The sequence below is a fragment of the Trachypithecus francoisi genome, unplaced genomic scaffold (genome assembly GCF_009764315.1).
Source record: "Trachypithecus francoisi isolate TF-2019V2 unplaced genomic scaffold, Tfra_2.0 Lachesis_group0, whole genome shotgun sequence".
Classification (NCBI taxonomy): Eukaryota; Metazoa; Chordata; class Mammalia; order Primates; family Cercopithecidae; genus Trachypithecus; species Trachypithecus francoisi.
Window position 1 is genome coordinate 182,403,019 of NW_022681453.1, and position 21,448 is coordinate 182,424,466.

General features: G+C 35.5%; 1 protein-coding gene across 42 annotated transcripts in view; it reads right to left on the bottom strand.

Annotated features, from left to right (window-relative positions):
* CLASP2 (cytoplasmic linker associated protein 2) overlaps window positions 1-21,448 on the bottom strand; it is a 220,561-nt gene that overhangs the window by 139,725 nt on the left and 59,388 nt on the right. For 20 of the 42 annotated variants that reach the window (XM_033212944.1, XM_033212968.1, XM_033212937.1 and 17 more), the window contains 2 exons: window positions 15,029-15,175; window positions 2,825-2,907 (listed from right to left, as the gene is read on the bottom strand). In XM_033212944.1, the coding sequence (XP_033068835.1) occupies window positions 2,825-2,907; window positions 15,029-15,175 (230 nt within the window). Of the gene's footprint in view, window positions 1-2,824; window positions 2,908-15,028; window positions 15,176-15,556; window positions 15,774-21,448 lie in introns of those variants that run through there. The other 22 variants (XM_033212967.1, XM_033212966.1, XM_033212956.1 and 19 more) reach the window with 3 other exon arrangements.

The window sequence follows — 21,448 nt, forward strand, 5'->3', positions numbered from 1 at the left end:
ACAGTAGAGAAGAATGTTAACAGAAAGATCATGCTCCCATTTGACGGTGACTGCTTATTTACTAAAGTAAGGGGCTGAGAGAAGAGAGGAGACTGAGACAGGCTGATGGATAGAAAGGAAAGAAACATGTTTGAGAGCTGTATTAAGCAGAGAAAGAACTGATCACAGAAACATAGTAAGGATATCAGATCGCTGAGGGCTCATTTTATGTGAATTCCACTAAAAATCATGAGCCCTAACATGTGACTTTCTCTAGCAGCACGGTTTCAAGACATAGAGAAAATAACAAGTTGGGAATGTCCACAGTTGTAGGTTTGTAAAATCTGTATTTTAAAAAAAATCACTGTTTAATACTTTGTTATGAAAAAAAAAACAGAGAAGCAAGGGATTTTAGCATAATATGTACAGTCCTACCACAAGAAACCATGGTATCAAAGTCTAGATAAGAAGGAAATCAAAGCATAGATGAGAAGGAAAGTATAAAGTGATGGATGATTAATTGAGAGTGAGTAGAAAAGACAATGGACTGAAGATCTTTGAAATCATGCAGAAGTAGTTGTTAGAACTTAAAAAAGCAAGGGAACCTGGTCGGTAACGAGATACTTCAATTAACAACTTTGGAAACATAACAGTAACACACAGATGATATCAAAATCCAACGTGTGACTATGAACTGGGTAGCTATGGTGAAAGTGAGGAGGAGGTCTAGAAACTGAATTCATCAAACATGTGTGAAAATTTAGGAAAATAATAATAGCTAACATATACTTCTTACACTTCATCTGTACTCTCATAGCTAGTCTTACAATAACCCTCGGCATAAGTACTAATAATTCCCATTTTAAGATGAGGAAACTGAAGCACAGAGGGTTAAGTAATGTACTAAGGTTACACAGCTAGAGGCAGAGCTGGAATTCAAACCTAGGCAGCACTGGAATGTTGTCAAGATCAGTACATGCCAATAATAAGAAGGCTGGCCAGGGAGTATGAACCTCATATAAATGGGTATAGGAATAATGGTCACAAAGTAATAATGAGGAGTGAAAGCACAATAAACTTATTATCAATTACTAAGAGTATGAGAGCCAAGAATAATAAATAGCTTTATCTTTAAAGAGGGTAAAAAAAAAAAATCAGATTCTAATCAAGGAAAGAACATTGAATGGATCCTTTAAAAATGGGGTTAAAGCTTAGGGGAGTTACTGCTTATGAAAAAGATGTTTCCAAGGGAACAATGGAAGGTGTAGAACATTTACAGGGTGGTGAGGGTGGCAGAGAGGCCCAGCTGGAAGAAAGCAATGAGTAATTGTAAAATAGCCTTTTCCCCTCCATATAGTTGAGTAGCCCTTGGCTGCCCATACCATGATGTTACCAGTCTGATAAGAACATACTGAACAATACAAATATTCAAGTTCAACTAAGCTTTACTGATTGTTCCTACAACACTAATCTTCCCCTTATATGAAAGCCTGTAAAACACAAAAGGAGGAAGTGCTATGTTTCCCTATTATTTAAAAAGTATCTTAAAATAAGAAAAAATATACGTCTCAATAAAGGGATAAAATACAAACCAGACAACTTTTTAAAGCTTTCTTCTAACTTTTTAAGATCTTAAATATCTTAAGGACAATTTTCCTTCCAAAGAGCTAAAAAGGTAACACAGGCAATAGAAGGTAGTTCGCAAGTAAAGCGATGTGAGAATATTTTCAAATAGACATGCTAAAGAGTACTCACACTCATCATACTGGTAAAAACATTTTGAGTTACAACAACAAGTACTGGCAAGGATGTGATGAAATTAGAACTATCATTTCTACCTTTCTCATAGGAGTCTGAACTGGTACAACAACCCTACAGGGTAACATCTAAGTAAACTTAAAGATTATAACCATGCAATTCTACTCCTGTGTTTATACCCTAAAGAAACTCCTACCTACAAAAATATTCATTGCAGGCTGGTGTGGCGGCTCACGCCTGTAAGCTCAACACTTTGGGAGGCCAAGGTGAGGAGTTGGAGACCAGCCTAACCAACACAGTGAAACCCCATCTCTACTAAAAATACAAAATATTAGCTGGACGTGGTGGCGGGGTGCCTGTAATTTCAGCTACTCAGGAGGCTGAGGCAGGAGAATCGCTTTAACCCAGGAGGTGAGAGGTTGCAGTGAGCCAAGATTGTACCACTGCACTCCAGTCTGGGCAACAGAGCAAGACTTCATCTCAAAAAAAAAAAAAAAAAAAAAAAAAAAATCACTGCAGCATGACATGGAATAGCCAAAAACTAGAAACAACCTATCAACGCACTGTGGTCTGTTCATACAATAGAACACCATCTATCAATCCAAATGAATGAACCAGAATCACAAATTTTACATTGTGAAAAAATACAAATAACAACCCAGTAAAAAGTCAGGTTGTAGAATGTTACATACAATATAACATTTATGTGTAGTTTTAAGTCATGGAAATAATACTCTTATTTATGCATGTGTCCACTTTACTTCAATAACATCTATATGAATGACTTCCAAATTTCTATCATCAACTAATCTAATACTCTGCGAGCTCAAAACTCATTAATTTAAGAATCTGAACACTGCAGTGTAATGTGATTCAACAATATGATTCAATTCTATTTCAGCCTCACTGAAAAATCACTTGAAAATCTAATTGTACCAACAAATAATGGCTTGGTGGTAATAAGCCAAATATTTTATTTATATAGCTATTTAACGAAAAAAAAAATTCTTAAAAAGGGACTGAGACAAATAATTATATGAACAGGCACATAGGTAATATTCATGGGGAGTGCCACTGGTAGCCTTACCTGAACAGAAGGGACATCTGTAAAAGCTTTTATAAAATCATCTTCATCTACTGCTCCAGCACCTCCTTCCTTAGAAGCACCTGCTAATTAAAAGGAAATTAATTTCCTAAGATTCATTTTTAAGCATCTTAACATTAATGACAACATGAAAAATAAAACTTTTGATATCAACAAAAGTATAATTTTGAGAGATATTCCATTTTATAAGAAAGCATTTAAAAAATCTCCAACTTTCAGAAAGGTCAAGGTACTTTGTAATGCCGATTAAGTATACGGTGCTAGCCTAGGCTGGTTGTAATATTCGAACTGTAAGAACACAGCCCTGAAACCCACCTCCCTATTCAATGCACTAGCAAACACACATAAACATAAGGATAAATGTTTTAAAAGTTGAATAGCAACTTAAAATGACACTAAATGTCAATAATTGATAGAGTGGTGCAGAAAATCTGTGTATGCTACTATCAGGAAAGCATTCATGAAAGAAATGAGAGTTGAAATTAAACTTAATTACACAAATCTTCCCTTATTGCACATTGACAATAAAAAAGTAAACTTAGTAGGCAGTAGTTATTGAAGAGCCAATAATTAAGCTATTCTTTCAGCTCTAAACCTACTCTTCTATATATACTCTGCTTTGAGATGCTGAACCTAGTATTCATTAAACCAATTTTTCTGTTGATTTTAATGGTTTCCTCTCCTCTTAAACTCTGGCAATGGGGGTGTTGGAGAGAGACTGGAAGTTAAAGGAAGGGACCTGTTTCTTCCTGACTGCTTTCCATTCTTTGCAGTAGAATCCTAACAACTCTGGTAGACCACTCATTCCAGGAGCAGCACCTGACGCCAGTTTGCAGTTTTTCTAACACTCACTGAATCAGCTCACTGTGCCATCGCATAGCACCAACTAGCTTCCACCCTCTCCTTAGAGGTCTTGAGTCCCTGAGACTGTGGCGCCCCTCAGTTCTCATTCCCGAATGCAGGCTCCTTTTACAATGTGACTTTGCAGCTCATCCTATCCAAAAACAAAGTCCCTAACTAATAAGTGGGGCAGAGTGCCCTACAATTCTTGAGTTGAGACAAGAGAGGCTAATGCAGTTGTGACTGATGATTCCCCAGTGTCAAGCAGGAATAAATCTTCTCTGGAAGAAAGTTGTTTCTGGTAGGTCCAAAGGACTTCCACCAACTAAGTTCAAGCAATGAGTTCACAATCAAAGATCAAATACGCAAGAAGACAAGAGTCACAGGGAACAGATAATAGATTTGAGAACGGTCGATATTAGAATTGTCCAGTACAGATTACAGAACAGATGTGTATATGTTTAAAGAAATCAAGGATGGACTCAAAGATGACCAATCAACAAGAGGCCATTAGGAATAAACAGATGAACTTGGGGGTAGGAGGATGAAACAACTTGAACTAAGTAATACAACAGTTGAAATTTTTTAAAAAAGTAAACATATTTAAGAACAAATTAGAGAGCTGGAAGATACACCTGAATACATTACCCAAAATGTGGCAAAGAGAAAGAGGAAATGGAAAGACATAAAGAGATACAAAGGACAGCATGAGAATATCTAATTAACATACATCTATTGGGGCGTCTGAAAGATATTTAACAAGAGATAACAGCTGTGAAATTTCCAGATTAATGAAACAAGAATCTTTATAAATTCAGGATGTGCAACATAACCCAAGCAGGATAAATAAAAAGAAATCCAAACCTAGAATTTGGCGGTGTAACTGCACAACTCCAAAGACGGAGACAGTAATCAGAGAAAGAAGAGATCACCTAGAAAGGAACAACAGTTTGAACAACAGATTTCTCAAGTGCAATAGTGGAAGCCAGGGAGAATATACTAATAATATCTTGCAAGTTTTGAAAGAAGAAAATATTGGCAAAATATTATCTAAATTGTGTGCCTAGCAAAAGTAATTTTTTGGACTACAAGTGGAAAAAATTAGATGCGCTGAAAATGAATATAACAAAACCGTCATTACTATTTAAAATGATATAATGGTATCAGGGAGTGGCAAACTTGATCTATAAAGGGCCACACAGTAATATTTTCGGCTTCAAAAACTGAAGTGAGATAATGTATAAATTAACTGTTCAATGTAACCATTCTACAATGGATATGTATTTCAAAACGTGGTACACAATAAATATACATAATTTTAGTTGTCTATATATATACACACACATATACAGTAAAATCATTCAAAATTCAACTTTCTAAGGTAGCTGGAAATAAAATCAATATACAAAAATCAATCTCATTGCTAAGCACTAGCAATGAAGTTAGAAATTTTAAAGAGTGAAAAAATTTGGGAAAATAATAATTTTTAATGTAATATTAAAGTACTGAAATAAATGGAGAGCCAGGTGCCGTGGCTCACACCTGTAATCCCAGGACTTTGGGTGGCTGAGCCAGGCGGATTGCCTGAGCTCAGGAGTTTGGGATCAGCCTTGGCAATATGAAGAAACCATGTCTCTACTAAAAATAAAAAATAAAAAATAAAGAAAAAAACAGCCAGGAGTGGCGGTGTGTGCCTGTAATCTCAGGCACGAGAATCGCTTGAACCTGGGAGGCAGAGGTTGCAGTGAATGTGAGCTGAGATCGCGCCACTGCACTCCAGCCTGGGTGACAGAGCGAGACTGTCTCAAAAAAGAAAAAAAAAAATTACAAATGAAATAAATGGAGAGATATTCCAAGCTCATGAACAAGAAGGAATGGTATCATGAAGTGTCCCGTCTTCCCTAGGTATTGCAATAATAATCAAGCTTCCAAAAAGGTTTCTTGTGGAACCTGTTAAGCTGATTCTAAAATCTGTTTGGAAGAGCAACGGGCCAAACATTCCCGCAGAAGAAAAGAGGGGCTACTTGCGCTGCCAAACATCAAGACTTACAAAGTTTTAGTGCAGGGATAGACGAACTAACCAAATAAATAAAATGGAAAGTTCTAAAACAGACCCACAAATGTAAGAAATTTTGACATATGAAAAAGAAGTGATTCAGATCAAAGGGGAAGGTAGAAACTATTCAATAATAATGTCCCAAAATTCAACAAAATGCAGAGACAATGGATTATTCGGTTTTTCTTTCCTTGTCCCGTATTAAAACTTAGAGTAGACATTCTACTTCCCTTAGGAAAATGGTAGGCATCCAAACTCAAATCAAATACACAAACAAATATTCCCAAACCCACAGAGAGCAAATAAAATTACCCATATCCCTTGCTTTTTATACAAATAAGAGACAAATAACATTTCAAATTTCATTTCAAGTAAATGAGGAAAATATAAACATCCAAGACAAGCAATGTTAACTACAGAGCCTTTATTGAAAAAAATCAGAGGAAACTGTGTAGAAAAGAATCCTGGTAGTTGTATAACGTAGACACCAACTAAAGTTCTCTCTAGGACAAGAGGTAAATAGCAATTAGAAGCGAGAGGGATCCTTTTGAATCTTGGTGTATAAAGAAAAGGAAGAAACAAAAGATAAGGGCTCTATTCAAATAAGATGGTAATCACAGAATCAGAAGTAGAAAGCCCCCAACAAATCATGTAGTAAAGAAGGTGCATTTCACTATACCAACAGAAGAGGGCACTCTTAAACTTAAAAACTAAGCAAACCTTTTTTTCCTGGCCTCAAGGAATCCACTTGTTTCTTGAGGTCTATGAAAATCCAATATAGCATCATAAACAAAATAAAGAATCTGACATCTATACTGTTCTCCAATAAGAAAACAAAAGAACAGAAATATTTTCTGCTGATAAAAGTAACTCCCTAAAATTAAAAAAACACCTACCAAGAAGGAAAAAACTATAACATAATTCTCCAACATAAATTCAATATAACTAAACAGCAATTATAGGTATAAAAGAAAGATGAATGAGAATATAAAAAAATTCTGAATATATATAAAAGATACGAAAAGACAGCTGGCTAAAGTCAGGAAAAAATTTTTGTTTGTTTATTTGTTTTATTCATTGAGACAGAGTTTGGCTCTGTTGTCCAGGCTGGAGTGTAGTGGTGTGATCTCAGCTCACAACTTACAACCTCCGCCTCCTAGGTTCAAGTGATTCTCTTGCCTCAACCTCCAGAGTAGCTGGAACTACTATAGGCACGTGCCACCACACCCGGCTAATTTTTATATTTTTAGTGGAGACAAGGTTTCACCATATTGGCCAGGCTGGTATTGAACTACTGACCTCAAGTGATCCACCCACTTCGGCCTCCCAAAGTGTTGGGATTACAGGCGTGAGCCACTATGCCTGGCCAAAAATTTTGTTTAAAGACAAAATCACCTGAGAAATAAACAGTAAATTACCAACTATCCAAGAGAGAATAAGTATATTCTGGTTTGAATTTTAAAAGCTATAAAAAATATTCTTAGAACAACTGAGAAAACTTAAATATGTAGATGAGCTGACTAAAAGGAAGTGAATATATAGGTTAGTAAATTTACAGAAAATAAAAGAGCTAGAGAAATAAATAAGATCACAAAGAAATGAGACAAATACAGAACACAGGACAATCTTAAAAAACAACTCGCCTAGACTCCAAAAAGTCAATGACACAGAGATAAAAACTGATGAGGGAACTGTTTTACAGATAACACTATAGAATTCTCAGGTGTGGTGGCTCGCATCTGTAATCCCAGCACTTTGGGAGGCCAAGGCAGGTGGATCACTGGAGGTCAGGAATTCAAAACTAGCCAGGCAACATGCTGAAACCCCGTCTTTATTAAAAATACAAAAATTAGCTGGGCATGGTGGCGGGCACCTGTAGTCCCAGCTACTTGAAAGGCCGAGGCAGGAGAATCGCTTGACCTGGCAGGTGGAGGTCGTAGTGAGCCGAGATCACGCCTCTGCACTCCAGCCTTAGCAAGACAGCAAGACTCCATCTCAAAAAAAGAAAAAAAAAAAATCTGAACTTCACTAGAATATAAACTCCAAGAGGCCAAGGTCTTTTGTTCATTTACATTTCCCACAGACTTCAAAACTAGCAGCACACTAAAAGCCTTCAGTAAATATTTGCAAGCTGTTGGCCAGACAGGTAGAGGAAAAAAATGCAAATTAAAGAATCACTATTTTTTACCTATCACAATGGCAATAATTAATGAGGCTGGTATATTCAATGCTGCAGAAGGTAAAATATTGTCTTTATTAAAATTAAAAACACATAAAGCCTTTGATTAAACAATTCCATTTAGAGGAGTTTATTTCATAAAATAGAAACAGCAGAATTTCAAAACATGTAAGCACATGAAGATCTGAATTTTCTGCAATGACTTAAAGATGCAAACAACCTGAATGACATCAACAAGGAAAGAGTTTATTAAATCATGGTGCGTCAATAATGTGGAATACTGTATCACTAATTAAAAGGATGCAACAGCCGTCATTCTTGATGCTGAAGGATGTTCTGTGAAAGCAACTTGCGAAGTTTTTATTAGTATGTTTAATACAGGAAAAATAAAACCTAATATGAGTGCCTACATAAATGAACATGGAGTAATATGTTGAAGAATACATATCAAACTTAACATCAGTTACACCTCAGGGTGATGGGATTAGAGAAGCAAGATGTTGTTAAAATTTTTTAAAACTCTCCATTGTTTAACAATGAGGATGACTTTCTTTTTTTTTTTTTTATTTTTATTTTTATTTTTATTTTTTTTATTTTTTTTTTTTGACTTTCATTCTTTTTAAAAATCAATTGTCTTTCAATTCTTTTCATTAGTAAGAAATACATAAACTGGTTTTTAAAGAGAGAAATGATCAGTTAATGAAAAAAATAGTTTATATTTACATGTCCTTTATAGAAACAATGCTTCTTACCAAATCAACTATATTAGAATGTAAGTGATAAATGTAAGCCGAGCATGCAGTTATTATAATTTCTACTTCATATGGATCAACTATAATGATTCTAACTAATGGAAAATTCTTCATATGTGAGACCTACAATAATAACATTTCACTCTTTTCTGAGGTAAACCTTCAATTTGTATTCCCATAAGAGACTTCACAATTTTCTAACACCCAAATTTAAGTCAAAAAGTATAGGCAAATAAAGTATGAGAGGACCAAAATGCTAACAATAATTAACACTAGCTGGCAGAATAATGGGCAGGTACTGTATCTTTTTGTAGTAAGTTTAAAACCATGAATTAAACACTCCATATGGTCCTTTTTTTTTTTTTTTTTTGAAGACAAGGTCTCGCTGTCACATAGGTTGGAGCACAGTGGTGTGATTACAGTGCACTACAGCCTCAACCTCCTGGGTTCAAGTGATCCTCCCATCTCAGCCTCCTTAGTAGCTGGGACTATAGGTATGGGCCATCACACCCAGATAATTTTTGTATTTTGTGTACAGACAGGGTTTTGCCATGGTGCCCAGGCTGGTTTCAAACTCCTGGGCTCAAGTGATCTGCCCACCTCCACCTCCCCAAGTGCTGTTATTACAGGTGTAAGCCACCATGTCCAGCCCCGATATGGTCCTCTTTGTTGATTAATATGGAGCCTTGCACATAGTAAGCTCTATACACAAATGTAAATAGAAACAGTAACTTATCCACAGAAAGGCTAGGTCTTCAGTTGGCCTATTCAATTTCTCTTAAACATTTTGAATTCCTCAAAAAATAAACCTTGCACAATAAAATGTCTTTGTCACTTTAATTTTTGCACAGGAGGTAAAACAAAACTGGTGTCAAATAATATCATTACAGTAAAACACATATTCTTATACATAGTAAGAAATAACATAACTTACTGTTTTAGAGTTAAAATAATTTATATGTTATTTACTCAAAGCATACGTACTGTATAATCAAAGTTAACACAGAAAGCATCAGGGATGGATAGTCAAGGATCTGGGATTCACAGTAATTTCAGACAGACTGGTGACTGGCTAATCCCTAAATTCCAGATTTCGATAATAGTGATCTGCTATACGGGATTAAAAATAATATGTACCGGCCGGGCGCAGTGGCTCAACCCTGTAATCCCAGCACTTTGGGAGGCCGAGACGGGCGGATCACGAGGTCAGGAGTTCGAGACCATCCTGGCTAACACGGTGAAACCCCGTCTCTACTAAAAAATACACACACAAAAAAAACTAGCCGGGCGAGGTGGCAGGTGCCTGTAGTCCCAGCTACTCGGGAGGCTGAGGCAGGAGAATGGCGTAAACCCGGGAGGGGGAGCTTGCAGTGAGCTGAGATCTGGCCACTGCACTCCAGTCCGGGCAACAGAGCAAGACTCCGCCTCAAAAAAAAAAAAAAAAAAAAGTACCATATGCAGTATTACTTAGGAGATTACCCAGAGATGATACAAGAGGAAGCCCCCTGACAGTGGGTCAAGCACTGGATTCTCGTCTCATCTTGTCTCATTAGATGGTTACTAATAACCATCTGATCTTGGGCACATCATTCAATGCTCTGAGGCTCAATCTCTCTTCCTGAATCTGGGTCAGATCATTTTTAACACCCCTTTAAGGTGAAAATCTTCTGAGTTTTAGTATCTTCTTCAGTAAGGGGAGAAGAGAGGAAGAAAACAAAACCAAACACAGAAGTGTTATTTGGTTTCATAGAAAGCTCAAAAACAAAATAATACGGTCTACTAGTCAAAATTTGGGATTCCAGAATTAAAAAACAAAATTCTTAAGGTTTGTTTTATTACATATACTGATTCTTGTGATCTTTATTTGTTCAAAAGAAAAACAATTTTGTTGTCTGCATGAAGGGAAAAATGGGAATAACTAGCATCATTTGTAGAAAATAGATATTCAGACATTCTTAAAATTTCAGGTTAGACATAAAGTAAAATAAAACAAATAGAAAATATCCTAAAGATTATTAGTAAGTACTACTATATGTAAAATTGCAGTAATCACCTGATTATAAGAACTGAAAGTTAAAACGATTTCAAAGTAGTCTTTGACATTAGATAGAAACAATACAGAGAAAATACACTCCACTAGAATGAGTGAGTGAGTGAGTGAGTACAGGAGAACTTTAAGAATTGAAGATTTGGTCAATGATGTGTCTCAATGATTACATACAAGCTTCAATAACAAATCACTAACCTCAAAATCTGGTACTAGTTATTTTTAAAATGATAATTATATCATCATCTAATTCAATCCTTATTTTTGAAGAAGAGTAGCAGCCAAAATGATTGATACAGGAATAGGGATATTGTAATCCAGAAAATAAACTTGAAGAAGGCAATTTGAACAAGAAAATACTGAAAAGCATTTCTATTTACAATGTAAATATTAAAGGTCTGCTTATTCCAAATGCTCTATTTTGCTGGGAATCATACTAGTTGAGCTTTAAAACGACTGATTTATGGATGCCGAAAAGTAGTGATTATTTCTGTAGATTACAATCTCAGTGCTATAGAATCTAAAAGAAACCTTATTTACCAATAGAAATTAGTATGATGGCAGTATAACAAAGTGATTTTTGTGCTTTGCCCTCTTATTAGATAAATGACCCTGCGCAAGTTACTTCTCCAAATTACAGTTTGCTCATCAGTAAAATCAGTTTGCTCAGAGATGTTTTTATATACATATATTCTTTCATTTAAATCTCAGAATCTTTCATTTTGAAATTTAAATGAAAGAATATATATAAGAACATTTAAGAATTGTATTAAAAATTGTTACCTAAAATACTGTAAAGACATAAGTATTTTAAATAATCAGGTACTTTCAACAATTCTAGTAAACATTGAGCCAAAAGAAAGAAAAATGTGTTTATCTAAATTCCTATTATGAAGTTAGAAGTGTTATTCAGAAAACAGACTATTTGAGAATTTACTTTATCCTTATTCTAATTAGTAAGGCACAAAGGTAACATTTTTGACACTTACATAATATGGATTTTTATAGCAATGATATTTATATTGGTATGAACCTAGCCACAGCCTTTTTTTCAAGTCTCCTTGGCTTAAAGGCTACACAATTATTAATACAATATGAGAAGAAAAGGTTGGCATACGAAGGCCAAAGAACAAAGCAAATTAACATACACTAAAGATTAAACACAAGACTTATAAGCTTTAATTAACTGGATAGGATACTTTGCTAAAAATAGCATACAGCCCTAATCTTGATAGATATCTCTAGAAGAAGTAAAATACATTCCAAAACTACAAAAGCAGATTAAGTCACGATTCCAAAGAAGCTCACTGTATTTTTTTTTATTTTGGTAATCTTACTTGAAAACGAGATTTGTCAAACCCAGTGGGCTGTGTCAAGCTTATGTCACTATTATACATTTCCACCTACTATATTCCTTTAATTAGAAGCTAATTACATTTATCTATTTATTATATACCTTGGAATAGCAAATAATACATTTAGACTGAATCACCACCATTCAATGTAAAATCACGGGAAAGAGAATGTATAGTCCAGAAAACAGAATAGTCATGAAGAGAAACAGAACAGTCTTCAAGTATTTGAAAGCATGTTGACAAATAATTCATTTTCCCCGCATATGCTACAAGAAGGTAGATTTTAATGCAACATAAAAAAGAATTTGTTTATTCAGAATTGAAATGGGCTTGTTTCTGGAAAATACTTTGCCAAACTGAAAGAACGCTAAAAATCCCTGCTCTTTCGATCCAGTGAACTTTAGAAATTTATTCCAAAGAAATCATTGCAGATGTGCTGAAAGATATATATAAAATAATGCTGACATGGTTTATAGAAGGAGAAAAGGCTTACGGCAACCTAGGTATTGTTTAGCCATGAATAATTTTCAATTAATTATTTAAGACAATGAGAAAATGCTTAGGGTAAAATATGTTAGAAAAAACTATATAACGGATAGAGCCAATTTTGTTCTTCTCCCAAGAAAATATCTGTATACGTAAAAATAATTGGAAAAGTAACTGGAAGAAAAATCATAATTTAGCAGTTGATTATGTCTATGTATAGTGGCACGGCAGGTAATTTTTGTTCTAAATTTTAATTCAGAGCAGATGGTACTACTTTAATCAAATTGAATAATCATCTATCAGGAATTTTATTAAAAAACTATGTGACTCCCAAGGTCTTTTCCAACTCAAAAATTCTACAACTGTAAGAAAACTTTCCACAACCAATTTAAAAATCAACAAGTCTCTCTGCCAAGACCATAAAAACTAAAGTTAAATTTTCAAAGAAGGACTGACAGCCAAGAATGGCATTTATTTCAGAAGTAATATCAATATCCTCTGGCCAGTAGCTCTTTTTTTAGATAGAAAAATGGGCAATGAACCTAAATGAGCTGTGATTCAAAAAAACAAAACCAAAAAAACAAGAATATACCTGCAATTGCCAAACCGAAGAAGGAGGAAGAAGAGGAAGAGAAAAAGGAGAAAGGAATGAAGGCTTCTCCCTTATTTTTGGCAGAAAGGCTGCTGTCTAGATGGCTGATAAAATCTTTAAGTGATTAATTAGCACATTCATGAAAGCTACTTAACCTTTTCATTTAACTAGTAGGAACAGAAACTACAAGAATGGGGGTGGGGAGCTTAAGAAAGTTTATCCTTTTTACAAAAGAGTACCTGATTATATCAATATGATTAATATCAGAATTAAGTGGTTCGTGATAGGTAAATTTCAATTTTCTTCTAAAAAGATACCAAACCATGAAAAAAAAATTACAAACCACTGATTCAGTTCATAAAATGTTAAATATTATCACCACAAATCTCAAATATTCATCTATTTTAAGCTAAAAAGTTTCATAAAATTATTATAATATCATAGATTAGAATTCTGTAATTCAAAATTAAGAAAAATATTCTCCTTGTAATGACTGAAGAGAGCTATTTGTTATAAAAGGAAGAAACCAAAAAATGTCATAAACTTTTTACTAGCGGTAAATAGGAACGCAACATAATAACTATCTTCTAATAGGATATCATAACTAACATTTGGATGAGAATATAACCATAAAATTACAAGACAAAAAGAAAATAATTAAAAATCTAAAGTACATATAACTTGAAACATCCAGAGAAATCAGTAAGACATTTTAATTTCAGCTATTTAGTTACATGTGCATATATATTTATACACACATGTGTATGTATATATATCATACCATCTTTATTGCTAGTTTAAACAGAAGATAGTTTAAACGAAATACTTATGATAGTTTTTCTATATTTAGAATCTCATATGATGGGAAAAAATTGGAGATTGTATAGAAAGATCAAGGGAACACAAATCCTTATGGAACCTGGTCAAGATATACAGCTTATTATTCTTTCCTTTTTGGTTTTTAATAAAAAGTACTATAGACAAAAAGAAAAAACAAAAATCCTCAAGACCATGATTTTCTCACCAGTTATTGTAAACAAGGAAAGATCTGTTTTCCCAAAATATCACAACTAAGACATAAATTTATTTTTAAAAAGGAAAGGAAAGGAAGGAAAAGAGAAAGAGATTACCATCCTTTTAGAATTAAATACTTACCCTTATTTTCATAGATTCACTTTATTAGAAAGGTTTGGCAGAAACTAACACCGGAAATATACTCATGGTTTTCTAATTAACACATGAAAGAATATCCACTAAAAAATTTAAAGATAAACAATATGCCAAAAACAGTTCTAATATGATCAATGATATGCTATGTGTTGTAAAATTGCATGAAACCTGCTTTTTCTTATTTTCCTATTATGACTTAATACAGGAACCATTTTTGAGGCAATTTTACTTGACCACCACCCATCTCCTATTGTGACAAATGATTCAATACTCAGTATCTTCAACCATTTTTTAAATGCTGCAGTATTTAAGACTTACTACCTAGAGGAAGGTGTAAAAACATTACATAATTCAACATTTTTGTAACAGCTATTTTACTTGAAAATTAGTAGCCAAATTCTGAAAAACCTGTTCTCTGCTTAATAAAAAAAACCCCAAAAAACTTCCATAAATCTTTTTCAAAATGGCATCTGAAAAATAAATACCCTCAAGAAGAGACTAATTCACATATGTTCTTAGAGGAAATAGCAGTATACAATATTTTGTACATTTCAAAAGGGTATCATATTCTTCTGAGTGTTGCAACAGACTCCAGATCTGCAATCGTGCTGCAGTCATGAATAAACATATTCCTCTGAAGTTCTAAGTATGTGTGGCCATATCAAGGGCATGGAGCATGCATAACAGATTCGAAATGGATTTACATTACCTCCAACCTTAGGGCCACCTGCTGAACCAGGCTTCCTTGCACTGTTGACAGGATTTCCGGATGTTTTAGGTGCAGGAACCTTGAAGGCTGAAGCAGCTGATGACGGCCTATTTCCATCCACTGATTCTTCATCATCGAAGCTTTTATCTGCACAAAGCATTCGAAAAATGTATTTAAGAGAACTAAGCTTTGATCCATTTTCCCTAAAGCTAAAAAATAAAATAAAGCCATATATAAAATCATTACTTTGGTAAGATATATCATACACAATAAAGGTCCTTTGAATAAGCATTTATATATTGGCTAACACCATATAAAATAATCCTCTATAATTCAAAATCAAAATGCAGTATTTTCACACTTCTTACTTATACATATTAAGTCAAAACATAAAACAAAACATTAACTCTAAAGGTAGTAGAAGTATTTTTCATGTTTTTGCTACTCTGCATTTTCTGCCAGCTCCTCCCATAGTGTATCTTCTAGCATGCCCTGCCTTATTCCTTATACCCAGATGCTGCAACTTACAATCACAGATCCGTTTGCAAATCAGTCGCCTCATTCCTCTGAAAGCTCTTAATTTCCCTCACCCTAGGAGGCTCCCAATAGTTCACATGGCCAAATACAGTAAATTCGATACTAATCAAAGATTCTACCAAAAAAAGACAGAAACAACCACAGAACCACCACTGAGGTTTGTGCCGGCATTTTTCTTTCTCTTCCCTGCCCTAGGTGCTGTAACAGCCAATCAGCTACAAGGTGACATCATCTTATGGCAGCTACTGCCAGATGAAAGGTAAAAATTCTCCATGCATCTAAAAAATTCTCTATTAGCTATAATCTTTATTCTATATCAAAATTTCAAAGGCATTCAAAACTAAAGGTTTAGAAATCTATGTTTTTCTTATTTGACATGAAAATATATATAAATAGAAAATAAGGTTTTATGCAATATTCATTCTGCTGGGATGCTTATTGCATCAGTAAAGCATAGACTGCCACAGTGCTCATTACTGTGCATAATTAACTCTGTAATCTTAAAATCTGCTCTTTATTTAAGCCATAGAAACCAAACAAAACAATTTGTTTTCATAAAGGATTCTACAAGGCTCCTTTCGGAATATGAATGACCACACTAGTATCATCTACTTATATGCAAATGAAACACCTCCCAGCATCCTCTCTCTCTCTCTCACACACACATACACACACACACACATACACACACACACACACACACACACACACTATGTATTCTACTCTCCTGAGAAGATGGTTTTCTCTAGGATCCTGCACAAATCAACCATGACAAACAACATGGGAGAGGCAGAGAAGCAGCTTTACCACACACTTCAGATGAATATGCCAGAATCTTTTCCTTTCAATGGACTTTCTTTACTTAAACAAATACCCAGTCACCTAGAATTAAATAATTCCTATAAAGAGATACTATTAAATATTTTTAAAGAAAAATAACTATTTTAATATATAACTATTTAATATAACTATTAAATATATTTTAATGAAAATATGCCAAGAAAGTTTTAAGACTTTTATTTATTAAAAGAAAAAAGAATCAAATAGACACTCTAAAGCCACACTCTATTTCAGAAAGTGTTTTTAAGTAACACAACTTGCAGGAAAAAATTATCTTCTACTCTTAAAAAAATTTTTTTTAGCATAACACTATTAGGGAATCTGTTTGGATAAATTAATAAGCTTAAAACCTATGCAGTACATAGACTGCTTTGTTACAAACACTAATACAAATCCAAATAAACTTTTTTGCTACTGTTATGTTAAAAAAAATGCAGTTAAGAAAGACAGAGTAGACATACAAATCTACAGAAAGTTAAGCACTGAAACACAGAGTAGCCAGAAGTTCCCATGGAAACAGTATTCTGTTCCTACACACACACAAGAATTGAAAAGAGTAAATATGTCCCTACCATTAAAAAAAAATTAACTCTTTCCTCAAACTACTGGGAAATTAATTTTTAAACTTTTAATCAAAATACAGCAAAGCATACAAATCATAAGTATACAGCTAATTAATTTTCACAAAATGATCATGCAGTATAACCAGTATCCAGATCCACAGATTATTACCAGCATCCTGTAAGTGCCCTCGAGACTCCTAAAAGTCTACATTTCCTACCAAAGCTAACTAGTCTTGAATTCTAACACTTGGTTTTGTTCATTTTTGAACATTATACAAAATGAATCATACAATATATATTCTGGTATCTAGCTTCTTTTTACTCAATGTTGGAAGATAATGTTTGGAAGATTCATTTTCATTGCTGATAGTTTTCTACTGTATGAAAGTACCACTACTTATTAATATCCATTCTACTACTGGCAGACACGGGCTGTTCCAGTATGAGGTTGTTGTAAAATGGTACTACTAAGAGGTAAGCAAACAAACTCAAGTCTAAAGATTTGAGCGTAGGCCGGGCGCGGTGGCTCAAGCCTGTAATCCCAGCACTTTGGGAGGCCGAGATGGGTGGATCACGAGGTCAGGAGATCGAGACCATCCTGGTCTATACGGTGAAACCCCGTCTCTACTAAAAATACAAAAAACTAGCCGGGCGAGATGGCGGGCGCCTGTAGTCCCAGCTACTCGGGAGGCTGAGGCAGGAGAATGGCGTAAACCCGGGAGGCTGAGCTTGCAGTGAGCCGAGATCGCGCCACTGCACTCCAGCCTGGGCGACAGAGCTAGACTCCGTCTCAAAAAAAAAAAAAAAGATTTGAGTGTTATTGAGGAAGTAGTAAACATAATAATTTATTTTAGATTATAGTAAGTCAAAGATGCATAGTAATATCTACGGCACCAGTCCTCGAAATGTGGCCCCTATACCAGCAGCAAAGCATCACCTGGCAATTTGTTAAAAATGAAAATTCTTGGGCCCCAACTCAACCTACTGAATCAGAAACTCTAGAGATGCAGCCCAGTAATCTATGTGTCAACAAGCCCTCCTAGTCATTCTGATGCATGATTGAGTTTAAAAATCACTCCCCTAGGGGAGGGGATGGCATTCTTTTTCTATAAAGGACCACACAGCAAAAATTTTAGGCTCTGTAAACCATACACATATGGCCTTTCCACGCAACTACTCATTTACGACATTATAGCACCAAAGCAGTTATATACACACAATATGTAAACAAATGGGTGCAGTTGTGTTTCAAGAAAATTTTACATACAAAAACAGGAGGGCAGATGGATTAGATCTGCAAGTAACAGTTTGCCAATCTCTGCTCTAGGCTAACTACTAAAGAAGAGTAAGTAGGCTGGGCGCGGTGGCTCACACCTGTAATCCCAGCACTTTGGGAGGCCGAGATGGGTGGATCACGAGGTCAGGAGATCGAGACCATCCTGGTCTATACGGTGAAACCCCGTCTCTACTAAAAATACAAAAAACTAGCCGGGCGAGATGGCGGGCGCCTGTAGTCCCAGCTACTCGGGAGGCTGAGGCAGGAGAATGGCGTAAACCCGGGAGGCTGAGCTTGCAGTGAGCCGAGATCGCGCCACTGCACTCCAGCCTGGGCGACAGAGCTAGACTCCGTCTCAAAAAAAAAAAAAAAAGATTTGAGTGTTATTGAGGAAGTAGTAAACATAATAATTTATTTTAGATTATAGTAAGTCAAAGATGCATAGTAATATCTACGGCACCAGTCCTCGAAATGTGGCCCCTATACCAGCAGCAAAGCATCACCTGGCAATTTGTTAAAAATGAAAATTCTTGGGCCCCAACTCAACCTACTGAATCAGAAACTCTAGAGATGCAGCCCAGTAATCTATGTGTCAACAAGCCCTCCTAGTCATTCTGATGCATGATTGAGTTTAAAAATCACTCCCCTAGGGGAGGGGATGGCATTCTTTTTCTATAAAGGACCACACAGCAAAAATTTTAGGCTCTGTAAACCATACACATATGGCCTTTCCACGCAACTACTCATTTACGACATTATAGCACCAAAGCAGTTATATACACACAATATGTAAACAAATGGGTGCAGTTGTGTTTCAAGAAAATTTTACATACAAAAACAGGAGGGCAGATGGATTAGATCTGCAAGTAACAGTTTGCCAATCTCTGCTCTAGGCTAACTACTAAAGAAGAGTAAGTAGGCTGGGCGCGGTGGCTCACACCTGTAATCCCAGCACTTTGGGAGGCTGAGGCAGGTGGATCGTGAGGTCAAGAGATCGAGACCATCCTGGCTAACACGGTGAAACCCCGTCTCTACTAAAAATACAAAAAATTAGCCAGGCGTGGTGACGGGCACCTGTAGTCCCAGCTACTTGGGAGGCTGAGGCAGGAGAATGGCGTGAAGCCAGGAGGCAGAGGTTGCAGTGAGCCTAGATAGCGCCACTGCATTCCAGCCTGGGCGACAGAGCGAGACTCCGTCTCAAAAAAAAAAAAAGAAAAGAAAAGTATACACATAGAAGAAAAAGAAAATAAATTTAAAATATTTGATTAACTGAAGAGAGACAAAAAGAAAAATAAAACAAGCGGATATGATAGAAAATAAAACAGTAAATATAAAACCAAGTATATCAGTAATTCTCTTAAATATAAATGAACTAGTACAAGTGAAAAACCCAGACTGGATTTTTTTTAAAACAAGCTGCTGGCCGGGCGCGGTGGCTCAAGCCTGTAATCCCAGCACTTTGGGAGGCCGAGACGGGCGGATCACGAGGTCAGGAGATCGAGACCATCCTGGCTAACATGGTGAAACCCCGTCTCTACTAAAAATACAAAAATTAGCCGGGCGACGTGGCGGGCGCCTGTAGTCCCAGCTACTCGGGAGGCTGAGGCAGGAGAATGGCCTAAATCCGGGAGGTGGAGCTTGCAGTGAGCTGAGATCCGGCCACTGCACTCCAGCCTGGGCGACAGAGCGAAACTCCGCCTCAAAAAAAAAAAAAAAAAAAAAACAACAAGCTGCTTAAATGAGATATATTTTTACCTACAAGGTCACAAAAAGGTTAGGGAAAGATAGACCAAGGAAAACACAAATCAAAAGAAAGCTGGTGTAGCTACACTAATTTCAAACAAAGCAGCTTGAAAAAGCATTACTAGAGACAGAGATGTTTAACAATGAGAAAGAGGTTATTCCACGGGGAAAAAAAATCAGAACCCTGAATATTTATGTACCCAGTAACACAGCATCAAATATATAAAACAAAAACTGAACTAAAAAGAAAAATAAATAACTCTATAAACATAGGAAGAAATAAAATTTTACCCACTTCCAATAAGGTTATGGATTTTTTTACTATTGGCTAAAAGAATCCATAAAACGAATTCATTATCATTAGCCCTAAAACTTAAAATTTGTTAAACATTTGTAAAGGGTTATAAATATTCTGGGCTTAAATTTTTTTCTAAATATAAAATATCAAAACAAGTCTCGATTATTTTCTTCTTAGCAGCTATCACTTACTGAAATAACAGACACTGATTTTTATATGTGGATTGGAAGCTTCTTAAGGAGCAGAAACTTTGTCTTGTTTATGCTGCAACCCCATTACCTCGAACAGTCTAGGAATAATTGTCACAGCCAACTAACTCTTCCTGCTGCTTACCTTGTCCCTTAAAGTTTATTCTCAACATGGCATCCTGGGTTGAACAAAGTCATATCACACCACTGTTCAAATCCTCCTATAACTACATAAAAAGGTCTACCAAAACTCTAAGATCTTAATTGTCACGCAGGTCTCTCCAACCTTATCTCCTACTTCTTTCTCTCTAATCCCCCGCACCAGCCTAGCCTCCCTCCTATGATTCATGGCAGAGCCTTTGCACTTGCTCCTTCTGCCTAGAATGCTTTTTTCATCCACATCCATACTGTTCACTTACCATCTTCATGTCTTTATTCATCTGTTGCCTTCTCAATGAAGTCTTCTCTGGATACTAAAATCACAAACTTCCCAATACCCTGGTACTCTGATGTATCCCTGCCTGTGTTATTTTTTCCTAGCACTTATCATCTATATATTTTACTTATTTTGCTTATCTGTGTCCTGCTACTGAAACATATGAGCTATAGGATTAAAAACTTTTGTCAGCTTTGCCCCTGTTATAGCTTCAACATGTGGAACGATATCTAGAATGGCACACATTTCACAGTATGGAGACTTTCAGTCTCCAGTGAAAGCATTACTAAGTTATTTAAAGTAATACTACAAATGCAAATAATGATACACACTAAATAATGTAAATATTTTATACATAATAAAAGCAATAAATATTTTATAACAGAGTAAAAAATACAAGGATACAACCAGTACAGTGGAGCTAGTTCTATTCTGAAGGCCTTGTGGGGCAAAGGGAACAGAATTCAAAACCCACATTAGATGCAGTGTCTAACAGAGGACTCTTCCCCAAAAAGCTGGTATACCAAACAACTATACCC